At 44.0% G+C, this 13,010-nt stretch overlaps 1 protein-coding gene across 7 annotated transcripts in view; it reads right to left on the bottom strand.

Moving 5' to 3' along the window:
• The window catches only part of LOC137464306 (ubiquitin-associated protein 2-like), a 116,914-nt gene that overhangs the window by 32,747 nt on the left and 71,157 nt on the right, over positions 1-13,010 (bottom strand). For all 7 annotated transcript variants that reach the window (XM_068175593.1, XM_068175597.1, XM_068175599.1 and 4 more), the window contains one exon: positions 3,302-3,351. In XM_068175593.1, coding sequence (XP_068031694.1) covers positions 3,302-3,351 — 50 coding nt within the window. The remainder of the gene's footprint in view (positions 1-3,301; positions 3,352-13,010) is intronic.

Genomic DNA, 13,010 nt, shown 5'->3' with positions numbered 1-13,010 from the left:
AGGACACTGGGGGGACTTTACGATGCTTGTATCCCAAATCGTCTGTTCTGTTTATGCTGGATATTAAGTTCTGCACCTTTAAGACTGGTTCCGAGTGCAAAGGGGTAGAGAAGAAGTGTGGAGATTGTTTGCAGAAACTGCACTTTCTCCTTTGAATTTTTTCTCCTTCTCACAGACTGTGTTGTCTGCAGCACAGAGAGGGAGAGAGCTCTCCTTTGCTTTTAGTTAGTTTTTCTTTTGCTAGCTGAGGCAGAGAAGTTACCCGGACTGTGGTTTTCCTTTTTCTTGGAACTTTTCAAACCTGTTCTGGACTGAAAACCCAGAAGAACATTGGGAGCTCACACCTATGGCCCACCAGGGCCCAGGACGCTGCATTCCAGCACTGGAGGGACTGATAAGAGACTGAGCGAGCCAAGCTACACCATACAAAAAGGACTTTCTGAATTTTCCATCTCTTCAGGACAGCGAGAGGTTTTATTGTTTAATATTATTATTATTTTTTTCTTTTATGCTTGTGATTACTTTGCTTGTTAAATAAACAGGGTTTTTTTCCCACTTTTCTCCAAGGAAATCTTTTCCCAAACCAGTTGTGGGAGGGGCCACTTGAATCTGCTTTCTAGAGGGACCCCTTAGGAGATTTTCTCCCACATTTGCCCTAACCCAGGACAGATAGTTGATTACCTAACCAGCATTGCTCAACACCCCTCCTGTATTACAAATGCTGCATTGTACCAGACAACAGGGGTAATACCAAGGCCATAAATTTTCAGTATCCTTAGCCCTTAGTTTACTTCTAGCATATACTGCAGAAATAGAGGACAGGTTTAAAGAAGGTGCCAGCTTTTGCTGACAGTAATCAATACAGAAAACCTATGAATTTTAGAACTTCATTTAATTTTCTTGATAGACATGTCTCTCTCATTAGGTAAGGATAGAGCTTTCATATCTGTTATATGAAACATTCACACATTTCCAGGAATTACACTGACATGCCACCCTAGAGGAGGATGCAAAAAGGATGACTTCCAAGACAATCGCTTCTGAAAATAAACTTGAAATAATGGATGTTCATATAAAAGATGAAAGACTTCTTAAAAGCTAAGTTTTCCTTTCCATGTTTCTTGCTATCTAGTTTCTTTTCTGAACTACTTAAGCTTTAATATAATAGCTGAAAACTTAAAATCATAAATGTGAATTTCCTGCATGATGATCACAAATGCCAAATATATTGCAGACATGAAGACATCTCCTGCCTGTTAAAGAATGAGAACCCAAATTCTTGTAAGTACTTTACACAACACATCATGATGAAACAACAGGAATGAAGCAATTAAGTGCCAACTTCAGCATGTTACTAGCTCCTTTTTTAAGATTATGAACATGAAATGGACTAAGTGGAACAATTATGCAGATTTAAAACAAAAAGCATCAAATTAGGAGTCGAAAGGTGATAGTAAACTTCAGCACTTAATTACATAAATGTCTTGTGGTTATGGTGTTATAGTTTTGACATGGGAGGAATGTAAGAAAGTGATTTAAAAGCTTTTTGTGTCACAGTCTATTGAACCATTGAAGAGCTGAACATGCCTCTGTTCAGCCCGGGAAGCCTGCCAGACCCTGTCCCAGGCTGGGCCGGGCAGGCTCTACTGCGGGGGGCCGGGCCCCTCTACGGGGTCTCCGGAGGACTCCGAGCCCCGTTCTGACCGGGCTGGGCCCCAGCAGCTGCCAGGCAGGAAGGTGGGGGAGGCTGCAGAACCCTGGCCGGAGCAGGGCTGGCTGCAGCTGTTAAGATCTTACCATCAGATCTCCTCCCCCCACTGCGGCTGAGACCAGAGGCAGCCCTACAGCCGTTCAGAGTGGCCCTGCGACTAGAATTAAACACAGAGAAAACCAAAAACCAAAAACCAACCATAAAGCCGATCCTGACAGCCCCAGCCGCAGCTCCCACCACAAGTTACCGGCAGGTCAAGTGACCATTTGAAGGGCCCAGGTGACATGTTAACTCTTTCAATACTTCAATCCTCCCTCGAGTGAGAGAAAGGAACAAGATGCAAACATGTAAAAAAACAACATGGAAACACCATAGTCAGTGAAGAAGTTAAGTCCCAGATGGGAGGCATGAGGAGATGCCTTAATTTTAAAACCAAAATCCTCTTATAAGTTATGGAAAAAAGACTCTTTTCCCTATAACACATGAAACTATAGGGAGATGAAGGGTTCAAATTGATATTGAGCAAAAACCTCCATACTAAAATAAGCAGATGTTAAATAATTATGATCCCATAAGAAGTTTGAACAGAAAAAGAGGGAAGAGCAGTCCTGTACCCCCAGGAGAAGATCTCTGTTCCCAGGAATGAAGATGATTTTAGAAATAAATAATGAGAAATTTTACCTTTAACCAGCTCATCTTTAAACCAATACCCCATAAGTCAACATAGCCCATAAACAAGCTGTGGGAAGGCTTGTGGCAAATGAGTAGAGGTTCACAATAGCAGATTTCCTCCGGGCGGCTACTATTCATGACCAAATTGAGAACCATGAAAAAACTTTTTCCTCTTGTGGAGAAGTCTCCATAACATTAACAAGAGGAACTTCTCTCCCTAAGTGAACTGAAGAAAAACTATTTTAAAAGTAGTAAATGAACTAGAAATTTTAAGTTTTGTTTCTTTACATTATCAGTGGAAAAGAAAAGGTTATAGGGGGAGGAGAAGTGTTAGGAAAAGTTTGTCTTAATTCTTACTACTTTTTTTTTCTTTTAATTACTGTTAATAAAATTTTCTTTATACCCTTTCAAAGTTTTAAGCCTGCTTTGCTTTTCTCCTAATCCCATCTCACAAGAAGAAGTGAGTACATTAGTATTTGACCAACACCGAAACATAGCACACTCTTTATTACATTAGACCAGAAAAGCTTAAAATTAGAGAAATCTTAAATTAACGAACCAAAACCACTACATATGGCTTTAAATCCTTAAATAATAGGGGGAAGTATGTGGTTAACACCCACCAGCATTGAGCAGTGCAGAATTATATTTCACAAATAAATAATTTGGGATAAAACTTAAAATTTTATTATCTATGTAGTGTCCACCAAGAAAAAAGTAAATATTTCTTGATTCAATTTTATTCTAAAAAAAAACCTGATATAAATATATTTTAAACAGGAATTGCAGCAAAAACACAATAAGAAATATCGCTACATGCATACAAAGTATTACTTCAAACATTTAGTTTTTGAAGACAACACAGAAAGTCTGAAAAGGGTAAATAATCAATTGGTCTACCTAACAAGGCACACTTACATCTTCATTCCAGTCTGCAGTCCATTCTTCTACTGAGTTTTTCCATGTTCCTATTGGAATTAGAGGAAGGAAAGAAAACAGTTACAAGCTAAAAACACAATGTCATTTCAATCATTCTGCTTTATAAGCAATCCTGTTTTCATTATTCGTGGAACACAAAGCAAGGAGATAGTGGTTGGAAACATGGGAAGCTCTAGAAAACTGTTTTGCAGATTTACAGTTTTGGGAAGTGGGTTTGTTTATTTTCTCATTTAATTTCTGATTTCAGGTATTTCTTAGCCACTATGGTACCAGACATAATTTGCATGAACGCATGTGTCTACCCAGTGATTAATTGCAAACATTGGAAGCACTTCCTCCTATGACAGTGAGAGGTTACTCAACCCTCCCATGAGATCTCCCAGTTTCATGCACAAATTCATACAAAGCTTGAACAAAACATGACCACAACATCTCCTCTACCATCCATAATACTACTGGCAACATACTCAAATTCAAGACGTAAACTACAGCTCTGGAGGCTCCTTTCCAACATCTTAACTCTCTCCTATGAGCAAAATAAGCCCAATACTCTCCCCTGAGAGAGGAATTTTCTTTTAAAACATATAATTGATATAATGACAGCAGAAGAGTAGCTGCAAAATGCTTTGTCCTGCAACTTGTCGCAGAGTTTTTTTGGCAAACACTGGAGGACAGCACACAGCCCACAGCATCGAGCAACAGGAAAACTACAGGAAACAATCCAACAAATGCAAAAACCTGATCCATCATGGTAGTTGTTTCATCGTAGAAGGCAATCAGGCTGGTCAAGCATGACTTCCCTTTAGTGAATCCATGCTGACTGCTCCTGATCACCTTGTCCTCCATATGTGTAGAGATGGCCTCCAGAATGAGGGCTTCATCACCTTTCCAAGGACTGAGGTGAGGCTGACTGGCTGGTAGATCCCTGGGTCCTCCTTGCTCTTTTTGAAGATTGGGGTGACATTTGCTTTCTTCCAGTCCTCAGGCACCTCTCCTGATCTCCACAACCTTTCAAAGATGATTGTGAGTGGCTTTGCTATGGTGCCTGCCAGCTCTCTCTCAGCACTCCTGGATGCATCCCCTCAGGGCCCATGGACTTGTGGATGTCAAGTTTGCGTAGGTGTTTTCTGGTCCAATCCTCCTTGACCAAATGAATGTTTTCCTCCCACCATTCCTTTACCCTGCTCTCCTGGGTCAGAGATCCCTGAGGGCTGGTCTTGTCAGTGTAGACCGATACAAAGGCGGTGTTCAGTAACTCTGCCTTCTCTGCATCCTCTGTCACTGGGATCGCCCCTGGATTTAGTAATGGGCCCACATTATCCTTAGTTTTCCTTTTGTTATTGTTGTATTTGAAGGAGCCCTTATTGTTGTCCTTAATATCCTTGGCCAGATTTAATTCCAGATAGGCCATGGTCTTCCTCATCTAATTTCTACTTACTCTGACAACCTCTCTATATTAATTCCAAATGGCCTGACCCTGCTTCCATCTCCTGTGTGTTTCCTGCTTATACTTGAGTAGTGACAGGAGTTCTTTATTCATCCATGCAGGTGTCTTGCCACCTTTGCCTGACTTCTTGCTGATCGTGATGCATCATTCTTGAGCCTGGAAGAAGTGGTGCTTGAATATTGACCAGCATTCTTGGACTCCCCTGCAGGGCCCATTCCCATGGGATTCTTCCAAGAAGATCCTTGAGGAGGCCTAAGTCAGCTCTCCTGAAGTCCATGGTTGAGATCTTACGTGCTGCCCTGCATCCTCCTTGCTTGATACTGAACTCCACAATCTCATGGTCACTGCAGCCAAGGCTGCCCCCAACCTTCACATCTCCAACAAGGCCTTCCCTGTTTGTCAGTATAAGGTCAAACAGCCCACCATTCCTTGTGGGATACTCCAGTACATGTGATAAGAAGTTGTCATCAACGCTTTCCAAGATCCTCCTGGACTGTTTTTGCTTCACTGCGTTGCTTCTTCAGCAGATGTCAGGGTAGTTAAAGTCCCCCACAAGAACCAGGGCCTGTAACTTTGAGGCTGCTTCAAGCTGCCTGTAGAAGGCCTCATACACTTCCTCCTCCTGCTAAGGCAGACTGTAGCACACACTCACAACAGTGTCACCCTTACTAGCCTGCCTTTTATCTTAACCTATAAGCTCTCAACTTGCTCATCATCCACCCCAAGACAGAGCTCCATACATTCCAAATGTAGCCTCACAGAGAGGGCAACTCTATCACCGCACCTTCCTGGTCTGCGTCTCCTAAATAGGGTGTGGTCCTTCATGACAACACTGCAGTCATGTGAGCTATCCCAATCACAATGAAAGCCTTGTGATTGCACACAGATCTGTAGTTCCTCCTGTTTGTTTCCCATACTGCATGTGTTGCCATACAGGCACTTTATAGAGGTATTTGAGTGTGCCAATATCCCAGTGGAGGTGCAAGGGAATGTCCTAAGTCTTGTCTTGTGGTTACATCTTTGGTTGCTTGTGCTTGTTCAAGGCATCCCCTCTTTAGGTCTCCTTTTGCTACTTGGGTGGTCACTATAGCTCTCCCCTTCCTACACTTTATCTGTCAAGCCTAGCCCTGTCCCATCCATCTCCCTTCCAACCTAGTTTAAAGCTCTCTCAATAAGCCCTGCTAACTCCTGAGCTAAGAGCCTTTTTCCCCTTTGAGACAGGCGGACCCCATCTGTTGCCAGCAGTCTCAGTGTTGTATAAACTGACCCATGATCAAAAACCCCAAAATTCTCCTGGTAACACCAGTCTCAAAGCCACATGTTCATCTGGATGATTTTCCTGCTTCTTGCCCCATCATTCCCTGCAACTGGCAGGACAGAAGAGAACACTACTGGTGCTTCAGATCCCTCGACCAGTCATCCCAAGGTCCTAATATCCCTCTTGATGATCTGCAAACTTCTTGTTGGGAATTCATCAGTACCCACCTGGAAAACCAGTAGCAGGTAATAGTCAGTGGGCCATACCAGACTGGAAAGTTTCTTGGTGATGTCCCTTACCCAGGCCCCAGGGGGACAGCACATCTTCCTATGGGTTGGGTCTGGTCAGCATATCAGGTCCTCCATTCCTCTCAAAAGGGAGTCACCAATGACTACTAACTTTTCTTAATTGAAGAGGTCATGATGAGGGGGTAAGCTCCCTTGCCCTAGGTGACCCCTCCATCTCAGAACCACCTTCATCCCCATTCTCCTTTCCATGGTCCTCATATTCCGGGTTCTTGCACCTATTTGTATAAGGGCACCTGGGAAGGTAGGGTAAGTCGGGAGGGGATTTACCTGCCACCCCGAGCAGAACCCTGTTTCCACTCCCCTCCATCACTAATGTCCCCTCCTCCCGCCTGGTGGTGAGAGGGTAAGGGATCCATTGCTTCCCCACCACCTTTGGGAGACTGAATCTACTTAGAATAATACTTGGGATATTTTCCTGATATTCAATTCAAACATTTATCTGTTATTCCTACTTATGATCATGGTTCTGTGAGTTTATTCTTTTTAAATACTGAACATAACCCATCACCCTTTTATTAGTTTACTTAAGCTGCTATGTTTATTACTTTAGTTTATTAACATTCTACCTTTCCAACGCAATCCTTCCAGTTTCAGTTATTTCACTGCTCTTCTTTGCACTAAATCTAGTTTACTAACGCCTTCCTCCTATTGATGGGATTCCAAGTCTGATCTTGCCACAAGTGCAATTTCCTTTTAGTCCAAAATCCACCTTGGCATTATTGCAACTCCATATATCCTCTTCCCAACCTTCCCCCAAGGCTTGCAAAGCATCGCAATTTAAGAATTCTCTGGTTTGCACTAAAATTAGGCTATGTATTTTCAAGGATCCTTGTCATCGCAATTCAACCTAGATGGTCATCTATGACTCTTTCCTGTTTCCCTTAGTAACAAGTCTAGTTTAAAAAAAGTTATAAAGCCAATGAAATGTATACTACATATTTTTGGTAATTCTTCAGCTATTTCTCCAATTCCTCACTTCCTGTCACACTATTTGATTGTTTTTTTAATAATCAGCCATAGATATTATCTCAAAAATAATTTTATTTTGGTCTATCCCAAACTTATGTAATAATCCTTTCCTTCTGGATTGCATTCACATTCTAGAATAACCTGTAAGTTTCCTAAAATGTTCCTTCTGACTTTTGCAGCAGTCCTAAAAAAATTCCAACAACTTCCTTGTAACTTTTAAGCTACACAATTCCCTTCTTCCCCCACTATAATTTTTTTTCTTTCATGTTGTTCTTCAGTTTCAAAGTTATTTAAGGCTGCTCATAACCAAGATAATAACAAATGAAGTTTTTCTGTTAAATTTATGAAACTATTAAAGTAGAAGTATCATTAAATTGCCAGAATATAATTTTTTATAACTTACTTTGAGAAGCGACCACCTCCAACATAATTTATTTACAAGAACTGTTGTGATTTGAGGTTCAGGATCTCCCATGGATTTGTACATTACAAAAAAGGCTTAGAGACCGAACTCTCAGCATGCCTGTAAGTAAATATCAATCATTCTATTCAAGTTTATTCCCTTTTGAATAAGGACTGGTGGTTTTGTTTCATCCTACTTGTCCCTTCTCTTTACCTTTCAGTTGTACATTACTTCTATAAAAATTAGGATGTAGAAAACCCAATGCTGAATTATTTAAAATACAATCACACTTAAACATTATGAACCATTAAAGATTTGCCCTTTACTCTTTCTTTTTTTTTTTATTTCAGCCAACAACACTAAATTTTACCTCCACAGAACCAACTAGCTTTTCTATAGGATTATACAATGGTGCACCTAGAAACACCTTTCATTCAGGCTACTGCAATTCCTCTGGCACCTGCAACAATTCAGGACAAGAGGTGCTAGAGTGCTTTCATAGAAGGTATGGGGGCAAGTACATTTTGGAAACAAATAGTGTAATTATTTTTAGTTGAAAATGTTAATGTTGATAATTTCCCAGCAATGGCTTAAAGAGGAAATAGCTAGTAAATACTCAAAACTTCGCAGAGTTTATATTTGCGTGGTATCTTTAGAAAACATTTTAATATGCAAAATTGGTTTTGTTTCCCCAGGTAGTTGCCCAGTAATCTCCTTTTCAATGTAACTGCAGATGTAAGATACTAATTCTCCATGTAGCCAGTATGTGCTAATTTCTTTTTTTTAAGATTAAAGAAGAAATAAGACTGAATAATAAGGAATAAAGACAGGGATTTACATCCTGCCCTTCCTCTCACTGTATATACTTATCTGAAATCCTTTGCAAGCCCACTGAAGGTTATATGGGTTTCCACACAAACATTGCCCTCATTCACATCTTTAGTAACTCCACATTGGTAACATAATTATAATCGAGTCTGTTGTTTTGTAACTAACTGTCCTGGCTTGTAAAATAAGCATGTATTCTATTTTTGCCATCTGTTGGGAGTTAGGCAGTTTTTCTTATCTCTTTCAAGAACAATGACACTGCCAGGAAGATAATCTCCTGTTAATGGGCTATTGAATTACTCACTGTGGCTGGTAAGACTAGTTACATCATCCCATTGTGAGATGCTCCACCCAGAGGGAGGAGCCAAGCATCCCTGCCACCATAAAACAAGCATTTCTGAGACAACAGACAGCCTTCTTCGCCGGATTTCCCAGAGGAATCAGGAACCAGGCCCAGCTGCTCCTTCGCCGCATCTTCAGAAAGGACCTACACCCTTCTGCAGATTGCCGCTCCAGGAGGAGCAGCCACCATCTGGCTGGACTACTGTCAACACCCTGACTTCTCAGGGTGTCAGGTTTTTCTCACTCTGCCAATTTGCTTGTGCTAAATTGCATTGTGATTTAGTTTTTTTCCTTCCTAGTAAAAAACTGTTATTCCCATTCTCATATCTTTGCCTGAGAGCCCTTTTAATTCTGAAATTGTGATAATTCAGAAGGAGGGGGTTTACCTTTTCCATTTCACAGGAGGCTTTTGCCTTCCTTCACAGACTCCTGTCTTTTCAAACCAAGACAGATTTTGGCGCCCAACGTGGGGCTCGAGGGCATTGAGAAAAAAAGGGATTAACAGTTCTTAGGTAATTTAATTTTTAAGTACCACCATGTGGTCTAGTTTTCCCTGGTTTGGGTGGCATGTGGTCGCAAGTGTATACTTCCCATTTACAGGCCCTTATCTAAATATGGGTCCTATAACTAAGGCTACTGTGTCTGTTATCAAGTTTGTCCTCTGGGTGAAGGATTCATGGATCTTTAATTTCCTCTTGATGGCAGGTACATGGATTCAGAGCTATCACACACTAACTGCATGTTTTTGGAGTTACTTTAATAATGGTACCTACTGTGAGGAAATGACACGGGGGGAAACTTTCTCCCAACCTTTTAACCATCTTTTTGGGTCTGCTCCACCAGTTTTCGAAGGGTTAAGATCCACTCTAAGTGCTAATGATATCATACAATGGGTGGTGTTGCTGATATGCCTGTTATGTTTAGCACTCAGAGATAAGAGAAGATTAACCTGGATAACTACCCTGACACCTACACCAGAGACTAAAGATGCTGCTGCAGAGACTGACACTACCCCAGAGACTGGAGATGCTGCTGCTCCAGAGCCTGACCCTGCCCCAGAGCCTGCCTCAGAAACGAACCACCCAGATTGGGTGAGGGTGCTGGTTAAGGAGATGCAGGAGATGCAAGAGATGCTGAAGGAGTGCATTTCACCAGCTGGTGAGAAACCCGCCCTTTGCCTTGAAGAGGGACAGTCTAATAGTACAGCTGTGGAACCCACAAATGTTACAACTGTCCAGGTTCCAGCTGAACCACAAAGGCAGTCACAGCCAGCAGCAGTTGCCCCGGTAGAAACAAGGAGGTCTAAGATGAAAGCAGAGCACCCAGATAGGGGAGGGCCCTCACAACCCACAGGGGAGCCAGAGGTTGCAATCATCACCGAGTCCCTGACGTACAAAAGTCTCCGTAATCTGCACAAAGACATTGTGCGACGAGGGCGTGAGGCTTATACTACCTGGTTACTCCGGGTCTGGGACCTTATGGGTACAGGCGTGCAGCTGGACGGTGGTGAGGCAAGGAACTTGGGACCCTTAACCCAGGACTCAGGTATGAATCAGATTTTTGTAAGGGAGCCAGGATCCCTTTCTCTCTGGGAGCGGCTTTTAATGAGTGTCAGAGAGAGGTTTGTCCACAGGGAGAGAATGCAGAAGCACCACCATAGAATGCGCTGGAAGACCCTGGAGGAAGGGATCCAACAGCTGAGGGAAGTGTCAATATTGGAGGTACTCTTTGGGAGGGATGGACAACATAATAATGACCCCGACAAGGTCAGGTGCACAGGGCAAATGCTGTGGAGTCTGGCAAATCTTGGGCCATCTCAGTACACCACTTTCATTGCAACAATTGATGCTGACACTAACCGAGAGACAGTGGGCTCTGTTGCCAAAAAACTTAGGAATTATGAGAGTATGATTAATGGCCCAATGCAGGCTCATATCTCAGCTGTGATTAAGGAGTTCAAAGAAGAGATGAGGGAGGAAATGAGGAAGGTTAATGCAGCACCCATACGAGTCACAGGCCCCAAAGTCAGACCCCAACATTCCCCAGCTAGAGAGAGAGGGTACACCCCAAGGGCTAATCTGTGGTTCTTCCTGCGTGACCACGGGGAAGACATGGGGAGGTGGGATGGGAAACCCACTTCTGTCCTGGCAGCACGGGTCCGTCAACTCAAGGAGGGAAACTCTAACCGGGGGAGTTCCACCAAGGTGAAGGTAGCCTCAACCTCCCATGACCAAGCTTTTGGGTACGATCTGTCAGATCCCCTTGAAGGGACCTCTAGTATGTATACCCAGGAGAGGAATAATAACCAGTGTTAGAGGGGCCCTGCCTCTAGCCAGGGAGAGGCACGGGAAAACCGGATCTTCTGGACGGTGTGGATCCGATGGCCTGGCACATCAGAGCCACAAAAATACGATGCCTTAGTTGATACTGGTGCACAGTGTACCCTGATACCATCGGGACATGTGGGGGCAGAGCCTGTTTCCATTGCTGGTGTGACAGGGGGATCACAGCAATTGACCCTGGTGGAAGCTGAGGTGAGCCTGACTGGGAAGGAGTGGCAGAAACATCCTATTGTGACTGGCCCAGAGGCCCCGTGTATTATGGGCATAGACTTCCTCCGGAACGGCTATTACAAAGACCCGAAGGGACTCAGGTGGGCTTTTGGCATAGCTGCTGTAAAGGCAGAGGACATCAAGCAATTGAACACCTTGCCTGGACTGTCAGAAAACCCGTCTGCAGTAGGACTCCTGAGGGTAGAAGAGCAACTCATGCCAATTGCGACCTCAACAGTGCACCACCGGCAGTATCGGACGGATCGAGATGCCGTGATCCCCATCCACAGGATGATTCGTGAGCTGGAGAGCCAAGGGTTGGTTAGCAAAACCCACTCACCCTTCAACAGCCCCATCTGGCCTGTGCGCAAATCTGACGGAGAATGGAGATTGACTGTGGACTATCGTGGCTTAAATGAAGTGACTCCACCGCTGAGCGCCGCTGTACCGGATATGCTGGAACTGGAGTACGAGCTGGAGTCCAAGGCAGCGAAGTGGTATGCCACTATTGATATTGCTAATGCGTTTTTTTCCATTCCTCTGGCAGCAGAATGCAGGCCTCAGTTTGCTTTCACCTGGAGGGGCGTGCAGTACTCCTGGAACCGACTACCCCAGGGGTGGAAACACAGTCCCACTATCTGCCATGGACTGATCCAGACTGCACTAGAAAAGGGTGAGGCTCCAGAACACCTGCAGTACATCGATGATATCATTGTGTGGGGGAGCACAGCGGCAGAAGTGTTTGAGAGAGGTAAGAGGATCATCCAGATACTGCTAGAAGCTGGCTTCGCCATCAAGAAAAGCAAAGTCAAGGGACCTGCCCGAGAAATCCAGTTCCTGGGAGTGAAATGGCAAGACGGACGGCGCCAGATTCCCACTGAGGTCATCAACAAGATCACCGCTATGTCCCCACCAACCAGCAAGAAGGAAACACAAGCTTTCCTAGGTGCCATAGGTTTTTGGAGGATGCACATTCCCGAGTATAGCCAGATTGTGAGCCCTCTTTACCTGGTTACCCGCAAAAAGAACGATTTCCACTGGGGCCCTGAGCAGCAACAAGCCTTCACCCAGATCAAGCAGGAGATCGCTCATGCTGTAGCCCTTGGCCCAGTCAGAACGGGACCAGAGGTCAAGAATGTGCTCTACTCTGCAGCCGGGAACAATGGCCTGTCCTGGAGCCTTTGGCAGAAGGTGCCTGGTGAGACTCGAGGTCGACCATTGGGATTCTGGAGCCGAAGTTTCAAAGGGTCCGAAGCCAACTACACCCCAACAGAGAAGGAAATCTTGGCTGCCTATGAAGGAGTTCAAGCCGCCTCGGAGGTGATTGGCACGGAAGCACAACTCCTCCTGGCACCCCGACTACCAGTGCTGGGGTGGATGTTCAAAGGAAAGGTTCCTACTACCCACCACGCCACCGACGCCACATGGAGCAAATGGATTGCTCTCATCACACAGCACGCCCGTATTGGAAACCCGAATCGCCCTGGGATTTTAGAGATAATTACGAACTGGCCAGAAGGTGAAAACTTTAGTCTCACTGACGATGAGGAGCAGGTACAAGCGACAAGAGCTGAAGAAGCT

This window comes from Anomalospiza imberbis, chromosome W, assembly GCF_031753505.1.
Source record: "Anomalospiza imberbis isolate Cuckoo-Finch-1a 21T00152 chromosome W, ASM3175350v1, whole genome shotgun sequence".
NCBI classification, from domain to species: domain Eukaryota; kingdom Metazoa; phylum Chordata; class Aves; order Passeriformes; family Viduidae; genus Anomalospiza; species Anomalospiza imberbis.
This window is presented reverse-complemented; position numbering and strand designations above follow the sequence as displayed.